General features: G+C 47.4%; 1 protein-coding gene across 3 annotated transcripts in view; it reads left to right on the forward strand.

Moving 5' to 3' along the window:
* Positions 1 to 1160: 1160 nt before the first annotated feature.
* The window catches only part of LOC102155709 (myocardial zonula adherens protein), an 88651-nt gene continuing 63758 nt past the window's right edge, over positions 1161 to 26053 (forward strand). For all 3 annotated transcript variants that reach the window (XR_005381702.1, XM_038580533.1, XM_038580534.1), the window contains exons 1-3: positions 1161 to 1332; positions 11990 to 12076; positions 25094 to 25249. Coding sequence is in view for 2 of the 3 variants with exons in the window: in XM_038580533.1 (XP_038436461.1) it covers positions 1267 to 1332; positions 11990 to 12076; positions 25094 to 25249 (309 nt within the window). In the remaining variant the exon portion in view is untranslated. The remainder of the gene's footprint in view (positions 1333 to 11989; positions 12077 to 25093; positions 25250 to 26053) is intronic.

Raw genomic sequence — 26053 nt, forward strand, 5'->3', positions numbered from 1 at the left:
GAGGGGTGCAGCAGAGAGGAGAAGCAAGGCCCTGGGGTCAGACTGTAGGGATCCAGCCTAGCTTTGCCCCTGCCTGCTGGTGGGGCTTCTTCTGCTGTGTTACTCATCTCTTGGTGAGTCAGTGTCCTCGTCTGCAAGATGGGTATATTACTAGTGCCTGCCTCAAAGGGTGGTTGCGAGGATTAAATGAGGTAATATATGCAAAGTGCTGGCCAGGTGGGCCCACAGTAATCGCTGAATAAATACGAGCAGTTGTGATAAACACCCTATGCCTGGCTTCCTCCTGCTTGTACTTCAGGTGTTCGCTTAGTCATCACCTCCCCTCGGAGGCCTTTTCCGGCACAGGCCAGCGCCTAGGGCCCTGAGGTGTGCTCCCGTTGGTACCTCCTCCTCCTCCACCGAAGCACGGACACCTGCCACCTATCCCGACCAGACTGCAAGCCTCCTGAGGACAGACAGCGCTAGTAGACTGTGTTGGCTGCTGGGAGGGACACATGGCAGGGACTCAATAAATCCTGAATGGATGACAAGGGGTGAGCGTTCCAGTGATGCGGGGAGGGGGGTGGGAAGCCTTCTGGGGCAGGCGGGTTGGTGGTGGGCCGAGGGGTAGGTGAGGGTGAACGCGCAGGTGGACTTTGACCCCGCAGGCAGGAGAGGTCCGGGGTGTCCAGAGCTCCCAACCGCCCCGGGACGGACCCCGGGCGGCCGCTGCGCCGCGGGAAGGGGACACGGCGGGCCGCCGCCTCCAGGTCTGCGCCCGGGGGAGAAAATGCAGGCGGACGGGTCGGGCCGGCGCGCGGCGGCGCCTCCCCTCCGCGCCCGCCCCCGCCCCTGCCCCTGCCCCTGCCCCTGCCCCCGGCCAGCCCCGCCCCGCCCCTCCGCGCCGGCCCCGCCCCCGGCCAGCCCCGCCAGCCCCGCCCCCCGCGCCGGCCCCGCCCCCGCCGCCCCGCCAGCCCCGCCCCCCGCGCGGGCCCCGCCGCAGCCCGAGCGGCTACAGACCCACCCCGCCCCGCTGGCCCCGCCCCCGCTGGCCCTGCCCCCGCCACGCTGGCCCCGCCCCCGCCCCACTGGCCCCGCCCCCACCAGCCCCGCCCCCCGCCGGCCCCGCCGCTGCCCGAGCCGCTAAGGTCCCGCGCCTCGCCCCCCGCGCCCTCCTCGCCGCCTGGCCCCGCAGTGGGCCGCACCGCCCGCGCTCAGGGCGGGCTCGGCGGGCTTTTTCCGCCGGAGCAGCGCCGCAGCCCGCCAGCCGCCGGCCGCCGACGCGGGATGCTGCGCTCCACGTCCACCGTCACCCTGCTCTCGGGCGGCGGCGCCAGGGCGCCCAGCAGGCGGGTGAGTAGCCGGGGGCGGGAGCCGCCTGGCCGCGGTGGGGTCCGGCGTTGGGGACGCGCGGGACCCGCCCGGCCTCGATCCCCCGACCCTGGACCCAGCTCCGGCAGGCCCTGACCCTTCTCTCAACGTCCAGCCGAGGGCTCGTGGGGCTTAGGGGACTTTGTGGAATTCCCAGAAATTTCCTCTCCTTCCTGCCTCCTCTGTCAGGCCACGTTTATTGGTGGCATGAGTTTGAACAGCAAAGGGGAAGCATTCCTGCAGTGCCCCTACTTGAGACTCAAACGTAATGAATGTCTTTAACACCCAAACTTGCCTCCTTTCAGCGATTAAAAGAAAGGGTCACTCGTCCCCACCGGTGATAGAGTAAGTGACTCTGGAGTGAGTTTAGCCAAGGTGCAGGCTTCTCCTTACAACATAGAGATCAGCACCTGGCCACCCCCGTGCCCCCGTCCAGGAGCCCAGTGGTGTGGGGCTTGGATTCGTGCAAACCGCTTTCTTCATTCTGATCTCAGTGCAGCACGGTGGCAGCAGGGGTAGCCCTGGAAGCCCTGGGCACCGTGTCCAGGGAGGCTGCCCTTTAGAAGCGCTCTGGCGCTGTTCCCCTTGTTGCGTTTTCCCTCACCTCTCCAGGGGCTCAGTGAAGGATGCTAGGCACAAGCAGGTGGCATCATCCCCGTTCTGGTCTCTCTTCCAGGATTAGCACCTCAGCACACTGCCAGCGCCTTGGCTTCTGGCTTTTTAGTTCATCCATTCCTCAAAGTATTCGTGATAGTTATCGTTTGGTGCCTCTTTTCTGTGGTTGAGACTTCTCTAATCATGTTCCCCAAGTTTTAGCTTAAACAGGTGCTGAAGTCCAAGCCAGGACCCCCTTGGGCACTCCGGACTTCTAGTCTTGTGGACATCCTGTTTGTATTTCCATGCCTCAGCCAAGTGACAAGCGGTGGCCTTATGTGCTGCCTTTCTTCAGCTCTAGAAGAAAGGCATTGCGTTACTCTTGGGTGTGGGCGAAGCGATGGATTCTGCGGGGAGTGGGTGCAGGCGTGTGTGCGTGTGTGTACGCCAGACATGTACAGTTGACAGAACTCTGGTTGTCCAGTCACTAGCTTTATATATATATTTTAAAGATTTATTTATTTATTCATGAGAGACACAGACAGAGAGAGAGGCAGAGACACAGGCAGAGGGAGAAGCAGGCTCCGAGCAGGGATCCTGGGATCATGACCTGAGGTGAAGGCAGGTGCCCAACCACTGAGCCACCCAGGCGTCCCAGTCATTAGCTTTATAAAGCAAGATCCACATCAGGGCCAAGCGAGTTTCCAACTATATGTAGTCTGTCTTATTCTAAGATAGGCATTTGCCTTTTTTCTATGGAAATTGTGCTCAGTTGGAACACAGTTGTGATTGAGAAAGAATGAAGTCACTGAAAAGCCAGCCTTGAGCCTGGATAGGGTCATGCGCAGGACCAGACTGCATGAAAGTGTCAAGTCTCCCTCCAGAGATGGGCAGCTAGAGCGAGTGGATGCCGATGTGACTAGTACACTACATTACCTTTCTGTAGGTTGTTTTTCCCAAATGTTTACTTTCAAGTATTTTTTTAGTTGTAAATGGCACAGTGGACAGACTATTGAAAAGGCTTTGCCTTCTTTTTTTTTTTTTTTTTTAAAGATTTTATTTATTTATTCATGAGAGAGGCAGAGACACAGGCAGAGGGAGAAGCAGGCTCCATGCAGGGAGCCCAACGTGGGACTCGATCCTGGGACTCTAGGATATGCCCTGAGCCAAAGGCAGATGCTCAACCCCTGAGCCACCCAGGCATCTCTGCCTTTTGAATAGGACAACCAAAGTACTTTGGGCTGGAGAGGTCAGGGACCTGAATCAGACCCTCTGAGACTGTTTTGAGCACACAGGTACTGGCATACTTGTTCAGGAAAGAAGTCCTAGGTTCCCTTTACGATTTCCTCTGCTCATGATTTGCAAATGCCACAGGTCCTGTCTGTGTGGATGTGCGTGGGGAGCAAGGTGGGAAGATGTGATCTGTTGACTGATTTTTTTTAAAACAACATGTATAGATATCCTTCTGGATGATACAAGGCTGGGCATTGGGGTCCACTGTACCCATGAAGGCAGTTTTTTTTTTTTAAAGATTTTATTATTTATTCATGAGAGATGCACAGAGAGAGGCAGACACAGGCAGAGGAAGAAGCAGGCTCCCCACAGGGAGCCCAACGGGGGACTCAATCCCAGGACCCCGGGATCATGCCCTGGGCGGAAGGCAGACACACAAACTGAGCCACCCAGGCGCCCCTATGGAGGCAGTTATTGTCACAGACTACTATCATACAAAGTGATGGTTGTTAAAGTGGTGTTTTTCTTGTTTTATTTTCATTTTTTTAAAAAATATTTTATTTATTCATGAGAGACACAGAGATGCAGAAACACAGGCAGAGAGAGAAGCAGGCTCCCTGTGGGGAGCCTGTTGCAGGGCTCGATCTCAGGACCCCGGGATCACAATCTGAGCCAAAGGCAGATGCTTCAACCACAGAACCACACGTAGGTGATGGTCTTGAACAAGAACATGCTAGTGATCAAAATAGCATCTGTTTTATCCAAAGAGCTTACCAAATTAGGGACTGTGGGAGAACCAGGCCGTGCTGGTCCAGCTATTCAGACAACTAGAAATGGTGGTGACAGCTGACATTGAGCAGGGAATTTTCTGAGTCAGCCACCCGGGGTGGTGTAGCCAGACTAGACTGTCACTGGTCATCCCTTGTTCCGTGGCTGCCACCTACAATTTGTACTTCCTTCTTATCCGAAATCATGTCCCAAAGAAGAAAATTGGTGGGAAAGTAATTTCTGTCAGCTGATAAGCAAAGAGGCATTTGTGGATGCCAACCAGCAGGGGTTGTGAAATTAAAAAAAAAAAACAACCTACCTTCAAGCCAGTTGCAAAACTAAAAATAGTTTTATCTGTAGCAACAACAGGAAGATAGATTGGCTGGAGAATAACAACAGACAGAATGATGTCCTTAATGAATGGGGGAAAGCATTTTTTAAAAAAACACTTGAATTGCTTCACGATTTTGAAGGGAATTTTGCACATCAAGTTAATCCCACGAAATGGGCCTTTGAGATGAAAGGTCAGTGGTGTGGAGAGGTTGTGTGTGTTGAGGGGGAAGGCTTCGCACAGCCAAGTACTTTTGGTTGAGTTGCTCAGCTGGGGTGGTGAGAGACTTAGATCTGTCAGGGGTTTCCTCCAGCACCACGCTGTCCTGATAATAAGAGATTGTTGGCTGGTATTGCTGGTATCATGGCTCCTCAGGGGCTCATAAAAAAAACAAACAAACCAGAAGCCAACCCAAAAAGGCCACAGGATAGCACTGTCTCCTACCCTGCTTTTAGGGCTATTTCTTTCTCTCTGGCAAAGGCTTCCTCTGTCAAAACCCAGTTGGCCTGCCAGGCCTCACTCCCTAGCTAATGCACACTCTCCTTGGTCCCATTTTGGTCTGGTTGGCTCAAAATAAAGAGTGTTCCTTAGCTGGCCAGTGAATGGGTCAGACAGGTATTTACCTCACTTCCTTTTCACAGAAACACGTGTGTGCACAGCTTCCCTAGAGGTGGGCTCTGAGGAAGGGATATGGCGTTGTGGGACCTCAGGGCCTGGTAGGAGGAAGTAGCACCCAACTTGGTGTGTCAGAGGTGGGATGAACAGACCTGGGTCCTGGGGACTCTTAAGGAAACTTGATTTCCTCAAGACTGCGACCCTGTGGTGGTGCTGCAGAGGGTATGGAGCGGGATCCTGGCCTGTTTCATGTCTTCAGTGGCCTGTGAGAGGGCTGCATCCGTGGTCCAGGTCACAGTTGTCTGCACTGAGTGCCCACACCTGAATGAGAGACCCAGACGCCCGAGCTTCTGATCACTTGGGAAAGCCTTTCAAGTCAGCCTCAGAAATTGTCTAGTTGTGCTCCAGGAGCTGTGGATCCAGGGCAAACTAACCAGAGACCATGTCAAGAAGCTTCCATCTGAAACACTTGGAGCAATTGGCAGCGTCCTGGTCTTAGGGCTGCCTGTGGCAAGCTCCCCCAGTCTAAAACCGGTCCAGTGGGCTATTTCCCTCTGTTCAGCTTTAGGTGAGTGCTGGTTTCCTAAATTTCAGTCATCCTGCTGCTGATTCTCCTTAGTACTCCGAGACCAGAAGGCCCTTTCTAAAATGCAAAATCTGGTTAGCTGATGTCTGCTTAAGGAGCCTCCCTGCTACTACCAACTGCAAGTACAAAATCCTTATTTTAGCTTCCAGACCTTTCTGATTTGGCCTTCGCCTTCGTTTTCCCCCTCCCACACTTTTTCAAGATACTCCGAATTGCTTGCCATTCCAAGGTTTCCATGCTGTTCCTCGCCTCTCTCATGGTTCTTTAACAAAGGGTCTGCTCCTCCAGGAGCCTGTCTGAGCTCTCCCCTTCCTTGTTTCCCTAGAGGCCAGTGCACCCGGTCATTGCTTGCATCAGCTATGATTAACTATTTGAAGAGAGGGGTTAGGGCCCAGCATAATTGGTGCTTAAAAAGAGGAGGATGCCACTGGGGTCCTAAAGGGGCCACACTTCACACCGAATTGGCAAACAGGAAACCAGGAAGAGAAGCCTGGGATAAAGCCATCCCATCACCCTTGGCCTACCTGGACAGGAAGCAGGTGACAAATGGATGGGAGTGCTGGCCCAGGTGAAGAGTTTGGTAGTTCTGGGAAGGCCTCCAAATAGTCCAGTTGCCTCATCCTGTTGCACAAGTTGGAGCTACATTCCTTTGGTTAAGTCAGTGGTTCTCAACCCTGGTTATACCTAGAATCACTGACAAGCTTAAAATACCTGTGCCCAGGCCCCACCCAGGCAGTTTAAATGAGAACCTCTGAAAGTAGAGAATAACACCAGTGTTTTTTAGGAAGTTCCCCAGGTGATTCTAATGTGCAGCCAAGAATAGGAAGTACTTCTTTAATCATTGTTGTCTTCTTACAGCTTCCTTGGGAATACAGACACTCCCGGGACAGTGCTCTGGAAGGTCCCTTTGGCTTTGTGAAATGGCAAGGTGGTGGTGGGGGCAGAGTGGGTGGGGGGGGGGGCTGCCACTCCAGGTCACACTGGTATTTGTGTGCATTCATTTATTTGCATTTTCTGTCTGCATGTTGGCATTCCTGAGCACATTGTGTGCTTGTACAGAAATGAGCCAGTGAGGACAGGAAGGAGAGGTCACTGTCCTTGTATTTATGAGTTGTGTCTGGAGTCAGTCCTGACATAGGAAAGAGGGGCTCTAGAACATTTTACACCACCTACAGAGTCCAAGTATGTAGATTAGCTACTGTCTTTGGGGCCATATTTGGCCCTCTTGGCTTGTTTTGTATCCCTCTGTGATAATGATTTTTACAGTGGCCTGTAAAACCTAAGTATTTACTATTTGGCCCTTTACAGAAAAGGTTTGCCCCTCTCTGGTGCAGATAACCAGTCCTGTAAGTTCAGGACAACAGTAGAGCTAAGAGGCCTACTCTACATGGGGCATGCCCTGTTGCACACAGCCTGACCCACATATTCCAGAGACTTTATGCTTGTGCTGAGTAGAATGTGGTGTCTGTGCTCCGAGCCACAACCACATGAACCACACCTCTTGTTGTTAGGTGGAACTGGGCAGGAACCCACAGTCACAAAGTGGACCAGGCCTTAGAGAAATGGAAATGCGTTTGGCTAATTTCCTTAGGGAAATACATCATTGTAAACTGATTAGCAACCCCCTAACCCCACCCCCTCCTTGGGTCATCTTCTCCACCCCTTTTTTTATTTGATGATAGTTTTCTCTTGGGTGAACCCATATACTGAAGCTGAGAGCATGATGGTATGTGGGTCCCCAGATTCCCCCATAGATGGAGATCTAGCCCTCTGCCTCCACAAAGGGGGAGGTGGTCAGAAACAAGGCCCCAGAGGACCTGCCTAGCTCCTAGGTGCCCTGAATTGCAGACAAGGGCTTGGCTGTGTATTTTTTCGTGGAGGAGGCTTGAATACTATCTGCCCCTCCCTTGACCTCTCTCCCAGAGGGGTTGGTTTGAAAAAAGTGGAAGGCTCTCTGGGGAGTTTCAGATATAGTCACCTTACTGTATTTTAGTTCAACCTAAAAAGAAACTCATACTGACATTTAATTTACTGAGCAAGCAAGTGCCTGTTACGTGTTGATACTATGCTAAGCCCTGGAAGGGCAATGAAAGCAATTAAAGTACAAAGTTTGCTTCATCTCTCCCCTATTTTCCCCCCTTCCATCCGTGTTGTAATGTGTGGAATGTAATAGGAGGTACTCAATAATTGCTGTTGAATCACTGAACTCAGATTTGAGTGTTAGTCCCTTCCTCCCAAGAGCTGAATGACTCCTGATTGTCTTCCACTAGAGACCTTGCTTCTCCATCAGGCATTTGTAGCTTGTTAGAGTTTGGCCCCTACCCATTTGTTTTCTTCTCCCACTCTAGTGTAGGCTGCAGGCTCACTTACAGTTCTCAGAACATTCTCGCATCTGTGCCTTTGGCCAGCCTGGAGCAAATGCCTTGCCTGGTAGTTGTGTGCTGTATTGTGATGATGGATTCTCCAAACCTTAGTGAACCACAAGGTCCTTTTTGTCCTTCTATACCCAGCTCAAATGTCATCTCTAGGAGCCTTTGATATATGCCCCCCCCCCCCCAGTTAAGACTATTGTTCCTTTCATATTCCTACTCCTTTATAAAGGAAGTGTGGTTCCACCATGCCTTAATCACTGAGCTACGCTGCCTCTCAGGACCTTATATTGGTTATGCTAAGTGTTCTTATTTGCCTTGATTGGGTATATTTTTGGGTTCTGAGCTCTTGGCAACATGGCTGTTTCTTTTTCATCTTGGTACTCTCATTGTCCTTAAAGGTATTTTATTTTATTTTTTTATTTTTTACTTATTTTATTTAAGTAGTAGATGCTCTGTAACCTAATGATGACATACACTGAGTCCACCTTCCTGCTTTTGATCCACTGGAAGGGACCCTTGCATGTAGGGACAGCTAACCCAGTAGCTGTGGTGTTCAGGGAAAGTAAGATTCAGTTCTTCTCATTGTTCAGAACATAAGGCTGACCCAACTGCTGCAGGAGTCCCTGGGAATAAAATACTCTACCTTCCTCAAGTATTGCCCAGCTTAAGCTGCTCTGGGTATTATTATCCGAGTTTAAGGAAACCATGGAGACCAGTATCATAAAATGCTCAGAGAGATAAACAATGCTGCCTTGATCTTACTCAGTGGGAAATTTTCCCACGGGAAGATTTCCTGAAAGTGAATGAATAAAAGGAGTTTAACTTTACCATGTCCACCTAAGTGGGTACCTTCAGGGGTTACTCTGTGCTTCCGTTGAGGAATTCAGAGTGTTTTCTAGACCTCTGGGTTGTTCTCTTTGCTGCTCCTGAGGCGGCCCTGTGGACCTAGGAAAGCTTGATCTGTTGCTCTCTCTTTTCGATACAGTCTCTCTCAATCTTTATTATTTCTTTTATTGCTATTATCTTTAATTAAAAAATTTACACATACTTGAAACAGTTGGAAACAATGTGAGAATCCCACTATACAGAGATAATCATCACCACCACCAGCTGGTATGTTTCCTTAAAGACTTTTTTTTCCCCATAAACCTATGCAGATTATTAGAGTATATTTAAAAAACAAAAATGGGATTATTATTAACATTTTTTCTTGCAACTTTCTTTTTTTCACATGACAACACATTTGGCCATCCTTTTAGGAAGGCATCTGATCCTCTTCAATGCTGGATTTAAACTGTGTCTGTGTGGTTCATCTATCAGAGGGCCAGCACTGATGAGAGGATGCTGGCCCCATGTGTAGCCCATCCTTAAAGCACCTCTAATGACATGAGAGAACATTTACCACAGGGGCCTGGGTGTGGCCTCAAGAACCCGCTGCAATTGCCAGATAGCTTTGAAGGCAAATGTGTTATTTTACAGGTTCATTTTATGTTAATTATCTAACACCAGGTAAAACTGGTGGTTTAGGGAAATATTTTCTGTTTATCCTGTGGCTTTGTCATACCCCAGGGTATACTTGGCTCATTGTTGAGTGCTGCAGGAAGCCTGTTGAGGAATATCAAAGTACTGGGTGGACAGATAAAGAATTGTCTCAAGTAAGGGAGGGGAATATTGTACTTTTGAGGGATTGGACCGATGGGGTGCCTTCTGGGCCTTGTCTCCTCTTCAGTCCTTAGTTTATTCTGAAAATTACTGCTATTAAGGATTACCCTTCTAGACTAATCACCCTACAAAAAGTATCACTTACAATAGATCTGTTGATCAAATTGATATTATCATGGAAAGTAGTAAGTTGCAGGTATATTAATTTGCTAGAGTTTCTGTCAAAAGTCCCGCCAGACCACTTGTACACTTGTGCAAGTGTGTGCATCTATTTACCCATGTGTAGGTACACGTGTGTGTATGGGATGGGGTGTAGGAGAAAAGCACTTCCTTTTCTCTGCAAAATTATGCTATGGATTAGATCAGCCTATACAGAAGATTACTGAACGTCACAGACTTGGATTGCACTCCAATGCTTGTGCAAATGCCAGCTGGTTTCAGCGAGTCCATGTGGTCAGAGGTTTGCCTTTCTCTGGAGGAACTCGGATTCTCCTTGGTGCTATTACCTGTCGGCTATGAGAGCTACCTCCTAGCTGGAATAGGTAGTTTGTCTTTGGCCAACATGACTAGCAGTAAGCTTTGAAGGTTTGTTGCAAAGTTGGCCACATCAGAGGCAGTGGTGCTCCGGGGCCCTGAGGGATGAGGCTGGCCCAGAGGTGAGTGAAGATGGAGTATGATTGCAAAATCAGGTATTTAGTTGAAAGAGCTGGGGTTTTAAATCTCGAGGAGAAGAGGTTCAGAGGAAGGAAGCCTTTGTAGAGAAAAGAGAATTGGGTTGTCTTCTCTGAAGACAACCCAGGGTCCATTAGGTAGGAGTTCAGAGGGAACACATAAATTCATCATCAGGAAGTTGGAAGTACGAGATGTCTCAAAGGGAGGTGACAATGTATGTGGAAGTACCCACACATGTTCCAATGGGCTCTCTTACCTGCACATGGAAGATGCCATCCTCAGTCTCTGCACCCTCTTCATAGGCTGGCAGATTGGACTTCAAAGGTTTTTTGCCATCCCATCCCATTCTGGGTGTTTGGGCTGCAGGGTAGTTTTGCTCAGAGGTGGCTGTGCAGATGAAATTGCAGGTATATTAATTTGCTAGGGCTTCTGTCAAAAGTCCCACCAGACCAAGTGGCTCAAACAACAGACCTCTATTATCCCATAGTTTTGGAGCTAGAAGTCCAAAATCAAGGTGTTGGTAGGGTTGGTTCCTTGTGAGGCATGTGTGAGAACGATCCATTCCAGGCCTTCTCTCTTCAGCATGTTCACGTGATGACCTGCCTATAGTGTGTCTATCTTCAGGGTTCCCTTTTTATAAGGACATCCCTCATTTTAGATTAGGACCCACCTTGATTACCTCATTTTTAACTTAACCTCTCTGAAGATTCTGTTTCCAAATAAGATCACATTCAGAGGCGCTGCTGGGGCTTAGGGCTCCAACATAATGCATTTTAGGGGGACACAGTGCGGTCCATATCAGGGACAAGCAGCACGCCCACGAGGCAAGCCCACATGGCTGCAGCTGGGTACTCTGTCTGCTGCTGGGACACTCTTTGGGCTTTTCTGGTGGCCTGATCACTTCTCCCTGGGAGGTCACAGCAGGACCAGGCTGTGACATTAGGGTACCTCATTGAAGTGGAGTCAGTGGTTGAGCGTTTGCCTTTGGCTCAGGGTGTGATCCCGGTGTCCTGGAATTGAGTCCTGCGTCGGGCTCCCTGTGGGGAGCCTGCTTCTTCTCTACCTGTGTCTCTGCCTCTCTGTGTGTTTCTCATGAATAAATAAATAAAATCTTTAAAAAAAAATTTTTTTTTAAGAAGTGGAGTTCTACAACATTTCTCTTTGTGTGATTGGCTTCTTTCACTTGACATAATGTCCTCAGGGTTCACCCATGTTGCAGCATGTGTCAGAATTTCCTTCCTTTTTGAGTCTGGACAATAGTCCATCCTGTGCAGACACCACATTTTATTTATCCATTCAGCCATTGATGGACCTTTGTATTGCTTCCACGTTTTGGCTGTTGTGCAGAGCACTGCTATGAACATGAGTGTGTAGACTTTTACAAAACTTTGTGCTTATGCACACGCATGTCTGTTTGAGAAAAATTCAGCGTATGGTTGACGAGAAAGCGACTCCACCGTCCGATCACCACGGTGTATATTTTGACCTCTATCCACCTAGCCGTATTCTGACCTAAGCACGTGAGATATGATCATTCTGTACACACTGTTCTGGAACTTGAGCCATTTAAAGAAACGGTTGAATGTTGTGAGATGACTTGGTGATGTCTTTGTTCTGAGCAGCAGGGTGGTGAGAGCCTGTTCTGGGCCACACAGAGGCTGGTCTTCTCTTTGGACCTCCCGTGTGGTCAGTATGATCACCTCATTGCTTAGTGGGGGACACAGGCTCTGAGAAGCACAGGGTCACCTAGATCTTTCTACCTTAAATGTGGGTCCCTCACTGGCTTCTCTTCCCTGTCTCTCCTAGGCAAATGTCTGCAGACTGCGGCTGACGGTACCCCCCGAGAGTCCAGCCTTGGAGCCAGGTGAAAAGAAACTTGAAAGAAAAGAACAAGTAAGCCGCCTCTGAGGCAAAGCTCTGACAAGTTCTCCTCTCTGCACTCTTTTATTTGAACCCCTTACCCCTCCCATCCTCCATCCAGGCTATTCACAGAGTCTGAATGTCAGCGACTCGGCTGATGAAAAGGCCCTCTCGACCTTGCCACCCCATCTTCCATCTTCTCAGAAGTCAGGCCGCCCTGCCTGGCTGGCCCTGCTGGCCTCCTGCCCCTGCTCTTGTTTCCTGGTGAACGCTGGCTCTGTGTGGCCTCAAAGCCGCAGGGACGCTGGCCTTCGTGACAGGTGCTGTGGCAGGGAACGAGTTTTTCCTGAAAAAGCTAAGTCCTGTCCAGTCAAAGGGCCCATTGTGAGCTGCCGGCGGCTGAGCCTTTCTCAGCAGCTGGAGGTAGGAAGCCCAGCTCCCGGTGTAGGCCACCCGGAGAGGACAGGCTCAGCACGTAGCCCGGGTGACAGGCAAGGGCACTAGGGTGGAGGGTGGAGGAGGTCAGCAGGGATTTTTGTGCCAGCCTCTGTGCTCAGTGCTAGGCCGTGAAGGTAAGTGTGACCTTGTCCTTCTCTTGGAGGAGCTCGAAGTTCTTCAGGTGAGACAGACCTCTGAACAATGCTGACATGATAGTTAAAGCCTTAGGATCAGAAGGACAAGAAGGGCTCTGGGAACACCAGGAAGGGAAGAACTGACCGCTGGGGGTGACATTGAAGCAGGGGCCCAAAGGATACACAGGGGACACTACTCAACTCCAGACCTCTTGTCCTGGGCAAGCCCTTTATCTCATTCACAAATAGTTAGGAGACGCCTTCCGTATCTCAGGCACTGGGCACGTGAGTGTAGCGTGCTAGAGTGTACTACACTGTGAGGACAGTACTGAACAAAGCAGGGAACAAAAAAGTGCCTGTCCTTTTTGGACTTATCTCCTAGTTGTGGGGGAGAATTAAAAAATAAAAAAATAAAACATATCTCATAGAATTTAGGAAGTAATAATTGCTGATGAAGACAAAGCAAGGGAAGGGGACAAGAGGGCTGAGGGGCAGGTAGTAATTTTTCTTGTGCATTTATTTTGCATAAGCATAAAATCAAACAGTAAAATGGTATGATATGTGGTAACAGAAGTTTTGTAAATGGAATCATGAAATAATGACAAGCTTTGCTATGGAGCTGACCACTGATATATAAAAAAGGAAGGTCGTCTTTGAGTGGTAAATGGTTAATAATGGCCCTAAATTCACTGTTGGTCTTTGTCTCTTCTCTCCTTCTCTTATTCCCTTCTTCTCCCCACTTTCTACCAAGGACAGAGCACTAATTCAAATGATGAATGACAGGGTAAAGGAGGGGAAATGAGGTTATGACTAGAGCAAGGTTGAGAGAAAGTCAAATTGCTTATCTGCTTAAGGAGAGAGAGGTTGAGTTCCACCAAAGGATCCAGAAAAATGACTGATTCCAGGTGGGAGCAAGGCAAGTACAGAGCTAGCCTGGGACATCTCGTGCGGGAAAGTGAGGTGGCACTCAGATGAGTGGGGTCCTAGCAAAGGACCCAGAAGCCAGTTTGAAAGGGGGTCTCACTGCACTGGCAAAACTGCCAACAACGTGAACATCAAAAAGCAATGGCAGTAATATGTTTTGACAAATTGAATAATTAAAAGAGTTCATGAGTTTATAGTAAGCATCAGATTTAGAAAGAGTGTTCTTCTACAGAACTTCAGCTGATAAATTTGGAAAATCTCTATTTTGTAATCTCAAGGGCAGTTCATCAGTGGATGCAAAGCTAGTTGGTGGAAGTTTATTGTGGAACAGTATTTTCACGTGGTCCCAGAGTATCACCTCACAGGTTACTTTCTGACTTGAAGGCACAGTGGTGCAATCTGGCAGCCAGCGTTTCAACCAAGCGATACAATCTAGCTTCACCAATAGTTGGGCAGCCTGGTGGATGGGCTTCCGAGGTGATGCAGTCAAGGACTGCACAGGATCACCTATGTGATATTCATGCCAAACTTGTTAAACTAAACTGAATAGTAAGGAAACAAACCCCAGATATGGGACATTGTGCAGAACAATTGGCATAGAGGAGACTAAGGAGAGGTTAATATCAAATATAAGGAGCAAACCTTGGTTAGATCCAGGATCAAAAAAAACCTGTAGAGGCCATATTGAGATAGTTGTACAGTTTTGAGTATGAACCACTTATTGGATATTATTGAATAAATGTTACTTTTCTTACTTGTGATAATGGTACTTTGGTTATGTAGTTGAGCTGTATTCTCAGCCTGCATATAGCTTTGAACATTCTCTAAAGAAAGAGTTTGAGGGTAAAAGCTCATAACCAGAACCACCTAGACACGTGTTGTTGACTAGATGGAGTGGGCCACTGCGCTCCTGGGGGGTATCCCTCCTGGCCTGTCTGCTGCCCTGTCTGGACCTGAGCTGTCCAGGGGCTCACAGGCTGCTTAGCACACGAGGAATCAGGAGTACTCTTTGAGGAAGCGGCCCAAGCTGGAGGGAGTGACAAGACCAGAGCCATGGCAGCTGTCCCTGTGTGCATGGCAGAGGAGGTGCGGGGATTGGGCTGTTGGAGTTAGACCCAAGCTGCAGGCCTGGATGGATGTTCATGAAGGGTTTCTGGTGCTGTGAGGCACCAGAGGGCATGTCACTGCTAAGAGATATCAAGTATTCCCAAGGAAAGAAGGCATGTGGTCCACATCAAGCAGGAGTTGGTAACCAAGTTATGTGCTTTGATTTGCCCATTTGTCCTAAATAGTGCTTTTCAAACTTTCAAAGCAATAGGATCTGCTTTTTTTTTTTTAATCAGAATATTACTATGAGCCCTCATATATAAATCAGGTAGAAGTGGTGCTAGTGTGGGGCCAGGGTCCCCCTGTTTTCCCTGGCCACCTCCTGTGGGTACGTGAGAACCCCAGGGCTGTGAGGAGCACAGGGCAGAGCCATGAGGGCAGAGCATGCATCAAGTAGCCTCATATGCTGGGTGGACCAGGTGTGCAGCCTAAGTGCCCATCTGTGATGTGTCGGTGACTCACTGCAGAAGAATTGGGGTAGAGTGGAGGAAGGTGGGGCCAGCTGTTTCCCCAGGACTGAAGTCCTTGGGTGGTGGTGGCACTAGAAGGTACTGGTGGTTACTATGAGGCTGTTCTGAGTGATTTTGCCACCATGTCTTGGCCAGCTGCCTGGGCTTGAGTCACGGGCCAGTGGTGAGGCAGGAGCAAGGAGGTCCTGAAAGTGCCATGGGATGTGCCTCCACCATCGCTGTCCCTCCCTGGGACATTGTGGGCCACAACACTGCAAGGTGCCAAGAACTCTGGACGGCCCTCCCTATTGAGATGACTTTGCGCCAGGGGTGTGCAAAGGCTGGGGTGATTGGAGCTGACTCCAATCAGTCAAAGTGGGAAGGTGTAAAAGGCCTCAGTGGCTTCTGATGAAGGTAAACTTTGAGGACAAAATCCAGGATCCCGTTAGAGCTGTAGGTGACTGAGGGCAAGCCGGGGCTTTGACACCATCATGGATTATGCTTAGCATACTTTGAGCACCTGGGATTCCACAGGACAGCTGGCCACACACAGATGCCACTGCCACTTGGGCCGTTCTTCTGTGTGCTCTTCCCCGAATCCTTGGAGAAGGGGAGGGGTGTGGTGGATGGTATATTTTGCCCACCTTCATAATGGTGTGTTTGGAGACTTCTGGAGGCAGTCACAACAGAGGCATCTTTTTCAGGAGTCCTGCGTTCCTGGGGTGTATGTGGGGAGGCTTCCTGCCCTTATGGCAGACCATTCCTTTTTTTAAAAAAATATTTAATTTATTTATTCATGAGAGAAATAGGCAGAGGGAGAAGCAGGCTTCTCGGGGGGAACCCGATGTGGGACTGGATCCCCGGGCCCCTGGAGCTGAAGGCAGATGCTCAAGCAGGTGATCCTGGCAGACTGTTCCTGCCTGCTGCCTTTAATCTTTCTCTTCTAGAAGCTCCCGACTGCCCCAAGACTGCTTTTGTGGGCCACAGATGAGCTCCCAAATACTTCCTTTCTCTGCTGCTTAGTTTCCTTATTTTAAAGGAAGCACAGTAATGCCTGATTGCAAAGAATAAGTGAGCTAATATATGCATATGCTCACCATGTTGCTTAGTGAGGCAGCGACTCAGAGCCAATGTCAATCCTTCGAGTGCCAAGCACAGTGGCCCTTCTTTGCTTTTTTCCCTCAGACCCTCTGGGAGTTATTCCCCCTTCCTGAAACTGCCTGTCCTGCATTTTCCTCTTGGGCTGTGCCCACGCATCTTTGTTTGGTGTCCTTGTGTCCTTCTCCGTAAATCTGAGCATCCTCCTGTCCATGTCCTCAGGCCTTGCTGCTTCCTCTCTCTGCAGACTTTACCTCAGAGAACTCGTTCTTCCACAGCTTGGAGCCAGCCTCTGCAGGGAGACGCTTAACCTACAGCTCTGCCCTCCTGATCCTGAGCCCTGTCCCACTGGTGGCCATGCCAGTGTTCAGTGTTCTCTACATGGGGTGTTTTTAGAATATAGATACCTAATCAGCACATCACCATTATTTTGGTATTTAAAAATATGAATGAATCTGGATCATTTATGAACAGACATACCCAGAAAGTTCTAGGCTGAATTGCAGTTTGGAATGGAACCTAGGTATTCACATTTAGAAAGTGTTCTGACGCCATCCCTCTCTGTTTGAGTCTCCTGAGGCATCTCACAGTGAGAAAGATGACCAGTGTTTTCTTACATTTGTTCATCATAGGTATTTCCCTCAGAGCCATTTGAAATGAGGTGATGTCTTTTTATTTTGTCTCCCAGAGCTTAGGTCCCTGCCTTGCACATAGGAGGTGCTTCAAGAATGCCTTATGTGTTTTGTTTTTTATTTTCTTAGGGCTGCCATAGCAAGTACCATGAACTGCATGGCTTAACAAACAAATTTATTGGCTTACAGTTTTGGAGATTAGAAGTCTGGAGTCAAGGTCCAGTCAGCAGGGTCATACCCTCTCTGCAGGCTCTAAAAGAATCTTCCCTTGCCTCTTTCAGCTGCTGGGGGCTATGGCAGTCCCTGGCTATGGCTGCCTAACCCAAGTCTTCACGTGGTATTCTCCTGATGTGTGTGTGTGTGTGTGTGTGTGTGTGTGTGTGTATCCAAATTTTCTCCTTTTTATGAGGATGCCCATTGTGCTGGATCAGGGCTCACTCTAATGGCTTCATTTTAATTTGCCCTCTCTCCAAATAAGGTCAAATTTGGAGCTACTAGGGGTTAGGACTCCAACATTTCTCTTTTTTGCAGGACACAGTTCAGCCCCAAACAATTTTTTTTTTGGTAGAATGTTAACTTAATTATATTAACTACTCAGATAAATTAGCCATTGGACTTTATTTATGTGTTAAAAACCATTAAGAATATGAGAGAAGAAATGCTCTTAGTTTGTGGATACACATTTCATACTGAGGAATTGATAGTTGGTGTAGATAATGTTGAAATTAACCCCCATCATTTTCAAAGAATGCCATGAATGTATGTACCCATATTCCTATGTAAATCTGTATGTGGTATATTCTTAGATACATGCACATAGCAGTAAGAGACAACACCAGCTATTATGGATTTATCAGCTAAATCGAGGTCTCACTGCATACTTGAGTTTTAGTGAGCACAGCCTGAGCTCTGCTGATTCTGAGTCTGCGGGATGGTGAAGTCTTTTGCAAAGCAACAGAGTAATTTGAAGCAGATGATATTTCCGGTAGCTGGTAACATCCTACCATTGTAGGTGTCCTTTAGCGACCTGTGTTTTTAAAGAACTCTAGTGAGGGAGAGCAGGTATATGTGTATGTATGAAACATTGGGAGCTTTCATAGCCCAGTATAATGTTTCAAAGGAGAAAAGTCTTGCCGTTCAGTTTTACAGTCCCCTTTCCCTTAAAAGCCCCAGATGAGTAAGCGTGCTGAGTCCTCGTCCTTGGGGTGACTGTTTATACAACAGCCCGGGCTGTTGCCAGGTGAGGGAGTGTGCTGCCAGGATTCACATCGGCGCTGGGGCTGTCCTGATGGTGTGCAGGACTCTGTGTGCCTCTCAGAGATAGCAGGCCCAGGAGGATGGGAAGAGGCCCGTGTCCTAGTTCTGGTTCCCTACTGCCCACTGTGGTGTTTGGGCCAGGCAAGTCATCTCTAGGCCTCAGTTTTCTCTTCTAGCAACTGTAGATATTAGCCTGGAACCAGTGTTTTTCCAAGTTTCTTTAGCTATGGAACTCCTTATTCAACTGAATATATATATATATATATATATATATATATATATATATGGAAGTCCATTGGTACAAGAGGGAAAGCCTAGTAGCTGTGGTTTCAGGCAAGACCAGGGCTGTGCCGGCTGTTCCACCCATCCTATACCCTCTACCCCCTGCCCCAGCCTCAGCCTTGTCAGACACTGAGGAGTGCTGGGGTACCATTTACAAACCCACTGGACTACCCAGCTCTTTTCCATTTTTCTGATCTCCTGGGATTATGATTGTTGCCCTGTGAAGAGGCCAGTCGAAGGGTGGATATCTCACTGTCACGGCACATTTGATGGTTGTGGTGCAAACAGCACCAGGAAGAGAGAGGTAGACAGACAGAAGCATTCAGACAAACAACATAGACTTTAGCAGGATCCCAGATACTCAGAAATGTAAAGATCCCGCTAATAATAATAGAATCTGTCAACATCTACTAGTAATGCCCAGCAGCGTACCCGGGGTTTTATGTATATTATTCTGTGTATTTCTAGAACAACCCTTTGCAGTGGGTGGTAATATACCCCTTGTCCTTGATCAGGACAGGACCCTTGAACCTGAGTGCAGTAAATAACTGGCACAGGGCCACGTAGCTAGTACACCATGGATTTGCAGTTCCAACTTGGGTCTGTGCCATGGCCATGTTGCCATGGGAATGTAAACTCTCATACTTTCTCTTATCTGGGAAGGTCTGTCAGGATATTTATATTTTATCAATCAAGGTTACCTAATGTGTGTACTGTATGACTGGGTTCCAGCAAAGAAGTTCCTGATTTTGCCTTCCAGATATTCTTCTTTTTTTTTTTCCTCTGGAGTTGTTGGGCCTAACCAGCTGTTGTCAGCTTAGAATCTAGAAGGTAATATCTTTAAGAAATTACCTCCTACCAGGATACTGTTATTAGAACTACTCTCTCTTTGGGCTTTCTACTTGGCTAGAAGTTTTTCTTTTCCTTCTCTTTAAGCATTAAAAATGATTGGTCTTTGTCCAAGCATGAGTTTATTATTTTATATAAAATGGTGTCTTGAGTCTGTGAGCTCCTCAGAAATAACAAATACTTTAATGAACCAAAGGTATCCATTTCTTTGAGGAAACTGGTCTGTCTCTCCCTTCCCTATTTCTCTCCCAGGCTGTGGGAAGGCTGCTCAGGATGGCTGCAGGGTTCATTATTCATTTTCGTCACAGGGAGACAAAACAATGTCAGGTGTGAGTCATGACCGGGGACTCCTAATTTGCTGGGATTGACACACAGGGCAGACGGGTCAGAGCACGTTCCTGAAAGTGCTGTCCTCAGCGGGCAAGATGGGTAAGACGCCCTTGTTTCAGCGCTCAGCTGTCCCTGTGTCAGCTGCTGCCCTCTGGCTGGAAGAAGAGGTTCAAAGCAAGAAGTTTTGGAAACAACTTGGTTTCTAGTTTGCATGTCATTTAGTTCAGGTAATGGTCCATCTAAGTCATATCAGCAGACTGGACATGTGACTGGCTGCCTGTCCTGGCCTCTGGGGCCAGGGGCTGGCAGTAGTAGGCTATCACCGTGTGTCTGCTGTTATTTCTTCCCTGAGAACTCTTCTAATTTTTTAAAAAAGATTTTATTATTTATTTGAGGGGGTTGGGGAGAGTGCTAGAGCAATCACGAGCAGGGGGAGGAGCAGGGAAGAAGCAGACTCCCTTTTGAGCGTGGAGCTCAGTTTGGGGCTTGATCCCAAGACCCTGAGATCATGACCTGAGCAGACGCCTAACCAACTGAGCCACCCAGGCACCCCCTCCCTGAGAACTCTTCTTGACCAAAGGATTTTCTTCTTTTGCACAGAACACTGTTTTGGATGATTAGATGCTCCAAATCTCTGGCATAGACCCAATTCCAAATATTCTGCTTGCCTGCCTTCCTTCCTTCCTTCCAAACATATTGATTGTGCATCTCTTTGTGCTGAGAGTTAGGGTTAAAACAGTACAGCAGATCCAGCCCCTGCGTTATGGAGCATATCTTATGTAAGATCATATATTCTTAGGGTTTGGGAAATATGATCACCTATTACTGGCCTCACTGACCCCAGCTCTCCAGCAGCCATAAAGTCCTTGCGGCAGGAATTTAGGTGGAGTTACTTTCCTGTACTTTCTCTTCTATTTTTTTTTTAAAGATTTATTTATTTATTCACACACACACACACACACAGAGAGAGAGAGAGAGAGAGAGAGAGGCAGAGACACAGGCAGAGGGAGAAGCAGGCTCCATGCCGGAGCCCGACGCGGGACTCGATTCCGGGACCCCAGGACGGCGCCCTGGGCCAAAGGCAGGCGCTATATCTCCAAGCCACCCAGGGATCCCTTTCTCCTTCTTTCTAAGGCAATTTGCACTACATACATCTTTGGGGAAAACAGCCAGAGCATGAGTCTGTAAGTAAATTTTCAGCCATGAGTATATCCCAGGGAACAGTTTAAATGAAAGATTCTCTGTATATTTCTCTGATTATGTCTATTGTTAATTACATTGCAATTCACGGGGTGCATTTCAGTTGGCTGTTACTTTTTTCCCTTCTTTGACACTGACTTTTTTTTCATTTCCTACATTTGGTAGGGCTTTGGTTTTCCAGGCAGTTTTGCCTAGTATTATTTCATACCCAGGAGGCTTTTTAATAGGCTTAGTATGTTTTAAAGAATTTGATATTTTAATACCAACCAAGCAGCATTATGAAGAAGTTTAAAAAAAAAAAAAACAAACCAAACCCCACAACTTTTGACTGCGGAGAATTTCAAACATACACAAAAGGAGACTGAACGGTGTGATGAATTACTGACCCTTCACCCAGCCCCAAAGCCCTCAACCCAAGCTCAGTCTTGCTTGTCTGCACTCCCATCCGCTTCCTCCCCCCGGTATCCCAGATATCATAAATATTTAAGCATGTTTCTCTGAAAGATAAAGACTATCTCTCATACAATCACAATGCTGTTATCATGCTTCAGAAACTAATATTTATCTTATAGGGAGATACCTTAAAGGACCTGAGAGGAGAAAAATTCAGCCGCAGACACAGTGCCAAACATGTTGGCTCTTTTCATTTTTTTCCTGAGTTCTCTAGGTTTTCATCAAAAACATACATTTTATCAGAGTGATAGCCTTCTTGGGTTCCTTTGCAACTCTGCTGGATAGAGAGTTTATGACTGGGGTAGACATCAGCTCCCTGTCCCTTGGTCTAACATCTTTCCACAGAGGATGTTCCCTTCAGTTGGACCATATTTACATAATCTGGAAAACTCCCCAGAATTTCTTCCAACTCCCTCTTCAGCAAATACTTATTGAGAAATTCATTGACTGATTCAGTCACTGATAGATGTCAGGGCTTATGATGGTAAAGAAGATCAACGTGGCCCAGTGGCTAGGTGAGCAGCCCTTACATATGTGATGATACTAATAGTCACCGTGTTGTGGTTGTGCTGAAGGTGTAGAGACCTAACCAGTCTGAAAGGTCAGTGAAGATGTCCTTGAGGGAGAGACATTTCAGCCCAGCAGTGGGCACTGGACACAGAGGGAATAGCCCGTGTCACATCCTGTGACAAGGAGGGAGTTGACTGATAAAGGAGCAGAAAGGACGGGGTGGGGGCAGAGGGGGAGATGGAGCCCAGGAGGCCTCCCTGTGCTGAGCCTGCCTCTCCCCAGTGGCCCCAACCAGACCAGGGGCCCAGGCTCTTGGCTTCCCTGCCGCTGAGGTCTGGGCTGCTGCCACATGGAGATGTGAGATTCCATTTCACCCCGACTCTTAGCTGTTTTGAAAGCTTTGTGGTCAAAGGCAAGAGCTTAGATTTGGGAAGATGTACTCAGGCACTTGAATGCTGTGGCCACCTTGGAAGAACTAATAATATTTATATGACAGGGTTATTGTGAGGATAAAGAAAATACTGTGTAATAAAACAGACAACAAATATTTGTTCCCTGTGCTTTATTCATAAACCTCCCTTCTGTTTGCCTATCACAGTGCAGCAGCTGGTCACGGCCTCGGGAACCCTCGCTGTGTGGAGTGGCCAGTGAGAGTGGCCCTGCTCCTGAGCAGAGTCCTGTGCTCAGCCCTTGTCTGGACTCTTTTATTTAGTTCCTGACTTTGTAATAATCTTTTCTTTTTTGTTTTTTGAAAATTGAATGAATGTTATTCATTCAAAAATAATGCACCCCCACCCCTTTTCTTTGGCTAAAAATCAGACATAGGTAGGGATGCCTGGGTGGCTCAGGGGTGAGCGTTTGCCTTTGGCTCAGGTCATGATCCTTGGGTCCTGGGATCGAGTCCCACATCAGGCTGCCCGCATATGGAGCCCACTTATCCCTCTGCCTGTGTCTCTGTGTCTCTCATGAATAAATAAAGTCTTTAAAAAATCAGACAAAAAGAAGCATAAATTAAAAAATGAAATCCTATTTTGCCTGAGGCCACTGGCATTAAAAATTTGGATTCCACCCTTCTAGATGTTTTATGCACATAAACATTTTTAAAACAAAACCAAAAATATAGAAATTACTGTTTTTCTCTTAACAGATCTTCGATATCTTTCTTTCCATGTGTGTAACGATTAGATCTACCACCTCTGGAGCCGTGCTTCACAGACCTCGTATTGTCTGTGACATTTTGTCCATCCACAGGCAGGGAGGCAGAGTTGTCTGTGTGCAGCCACCTGAGCGTTTTCCTGAAAACCAGTCCCGTCTGGGAAAGCCTTTGCTTTGCAGAAATGCATTTCACTAAGCCTTCCCATCCTCATCAGCTTGTTTTTCAGGAACTGGGTGGAGTCTGATTAAAAGAGCATGCTTTTGTTGCCTGGTATTTGGGGAGGTTCATGAGAGCTTTTCCTTTTCCTAATTATTTGTATGGGAAACCAGGGGTCTGGAATCCTAGCTTGTCATTCCACCAAGAGCAACTGAACAGTCTCTTCACCTAAATTTATGTACAAATTCCAAGAGTTGGATTAGTGCCAGTGGGATCCAAGCACAAAGGACTCAAGCAGAATCATTTTCTGGAAGCAAATACCATAGTTCATCTCTTCCCAAATATGTACAGAAGGGTGGGAAGCAATGAGTGTTTTGTTTCCTAATTTTTTTTAAAGCTTCCCATCGTTGACAGGCAAACAGTACAAAAAGGTATAAAGAAAGAATTGAAAGTCATCCTGATACCCAGTACCCCAGCTCTACCATGCTGTCCCCTCCTTAGAGGTCATTACTATTAATAATTTACCATGTATCTTTCTAGACTTTTCTTTGACAACTTTAAATGAATGGGAATGTAAAGTTATATTCTGCAGCAAATGAATGATTTTAAAATGTAAATTACAGTCTTATATGTCAAAAATATTTTGTGAGTCCATGGAAGGAATTGATGCAAAGGTGGTGTAAAAAATTAGTGAGTAGGACACCCGAGTGGCTCAGTTGGTTAAGTGTCCCACCCTTGATTTTGGCTCCTGTCATGATCTTAGGGTCGAGCCCTGAGTTGGGATTCTCATTTAGCACAGAATCTGCTTACTGTCTCTCTCTCCTTCTGTCCCTACCCCTGCTTGTTTTTTTTTTTTGTTTGTTTGTTTGTTTGTTTGTTTGTCTCTCTCTGTCTCTGTAAGTATATAAAATCTTAAAAGATAGTGGGAGAGCAGGCTTGCCATATGGAATTCAGGCTTCTGTACTGTGATTGTCATGGTCAGGGTTAGCCCCAGGGGAGACTGGTGTAGGCTGGTTTGTCTGTGAAGCCTCAGTCCCTGATTTTGTCTTGCCCTTCTCTGTCATGGGGACTCTTTCTCTGTCATCCTGGACCTAACAAAGCCCATGGTGTGGGGAAGTATACTTAGTGTCGGAAGGACAGAATTGTCCTTGAACCTAGATGTGTGGCTATAAGCAAGTTATTTAACCTCTCTGAACTTTGGTTTTCTCAGCTATTAAGTGAAGAGGACAATTGCTATGTCACAGAATGGTTGTAAAGATTAAACGTACTAAGGAACCTATCTGGCTTATAGTAGAAGCTGAACAAATCCTAATTTTCTTTTCTCTAGCTTCTTGAGCCTTCATTCTAGAAAAGTGTGTTAGGACTTGAACGTGTTATCCTTTCCCAAGGGTATTAAATCTCTGGGTGAAGGGATTAAAGTGCAAGAAAGTTCTTTTGGCTGAAGTCCTGCTGGCTCTGCCTGGCTTTTCAGAAATATTTCATGAATGGTCATAACAGGTTGTGTACTCCTCCACCCCCTGGCCCCCCCACCCCCCGGCCTTTTCTCTGAGCTGGCTCCAGGGTGGGTCTTAACCTCAGGGGACAATTTGGCTGCCAGTGGACAGCCAACATTCTTCCCCCAGTATCTCAACCTCATGCATTTCAAGTGATGTATTTAATGATGAGGTTGAAGGCATACAGAGGAACTGCTTTTCAGGGGAGAAGCAGCATTATTAGGACACCTGGACTGTGAAAGTGCCGACTCTTGCTCTTGTCGTGAGGGGCAACAAAGGTCAACCTGGCACCTCCGTGAGAATGAAAGGCGCTCCTCTGGGCTGGTAGGGCCCTGCAGATGCACTCTTAGGTAGATGGACAGTGCTTTGATAGAAATTTGAGAAAGATGGCCTTCCTCCAGGGTAGAGGCTGGCATGACCCGTTCCAGGTGCAGGCAGGAGGAAAGTGACCGGGCTGGATTTCTGCTGGGCTCCTTAGTGCCGGCACAGCCCAAACTGCCACATACAATGTACCCATTATCGCAACTGTTTCTACCAGGCCTAAACAGTCATTATTCTTTTCTCTTTTCTACCTTCTTGAAGCTCCCTGAACTAAGCAATGGAGAACCAACCAGGAAACTTCCTCAGGGTGTTGTCTATGGCGTGGTGCGGAGATCAGATCCAAACGAGCAGAAAGAAATGGTGGTATATGGGTGGTCCACCAACCAGCTGAAAGAAGAGATGAACTACATCAGAGATGTGAGTCATTTGAGGATTGCTGTTTTTGGTTTTGTTTGTACTCCTTTTGTAGCATGTGAGACGATGCAGTTGGAAGCATTGACATGAATGTAATAAAGCCTTTTGGAAGAATTTCTAGCATTACTGTTTTCGATGGAAATGTTTCTCCATATCTTCACGTAATGTTAAAGGTACATATACGTAATTCTGTAGTGAAGTATAGAGTGAACTGCTAGAGGTTGTTAAGTACGGATGCTCAGGAGACCAAATGATTCCATTCTTCCACATATGATATAGAGACTTTTAAGTGATTTTTCTTATTATGTAGGACACTCCACTACTAATACATGAGTTTCAAAAATGATATAAATTTGATTGCTTTTGGTTGTAAGGAACAGAAAAGCCAACTCAAAGAGGAAATTTGTCTCATGTGGGGTAAGTATTGGGGTAGGTGGGCTCTCGCCAGGGCACATCCAAGCTCCAGTCCTCTGAATCCTACTCAGAGTTTCCATTGGTTCTTTCCTCCTTTGTGTCAGGCTTATGGCATCATCTAAAAATATGATGGTGGCTGGAGGAAGAGGCTACTTGTCTCTGGTTTCTTTTTTTAGAGTCCTTCTGTTAGGCTTCTTATATCTCATTGGCCAGGATTGGGTCACAGGCCCATTCCCAAATCCATCCCTGGATGGATCCCCTGGTGAGGGGAATGGGATTGATTATAGCTGGTTCAGATCAGTTAGTCGAAATAGATGCTGAGAAGTCAACCACAGTAGACACTGTCCATCTCAGGCCAATCAATGTCATTTCTTTGTGTTTAATATAACATTT

Source organism: Canis lupus, chromosome 30, assembly GCF_011100685.1.
Source record: "Canis lupus familiaris isolate Mischka breed German Shepherd chromosome 30, alternate assembly UU_Cfam_GSD_1.0, whole genome shotgun sequence".
NCBI lineage: Eukaryota > Metazoa > Chordata > Mammalia > Carnivora > Canidae > Canis > Canis lupus.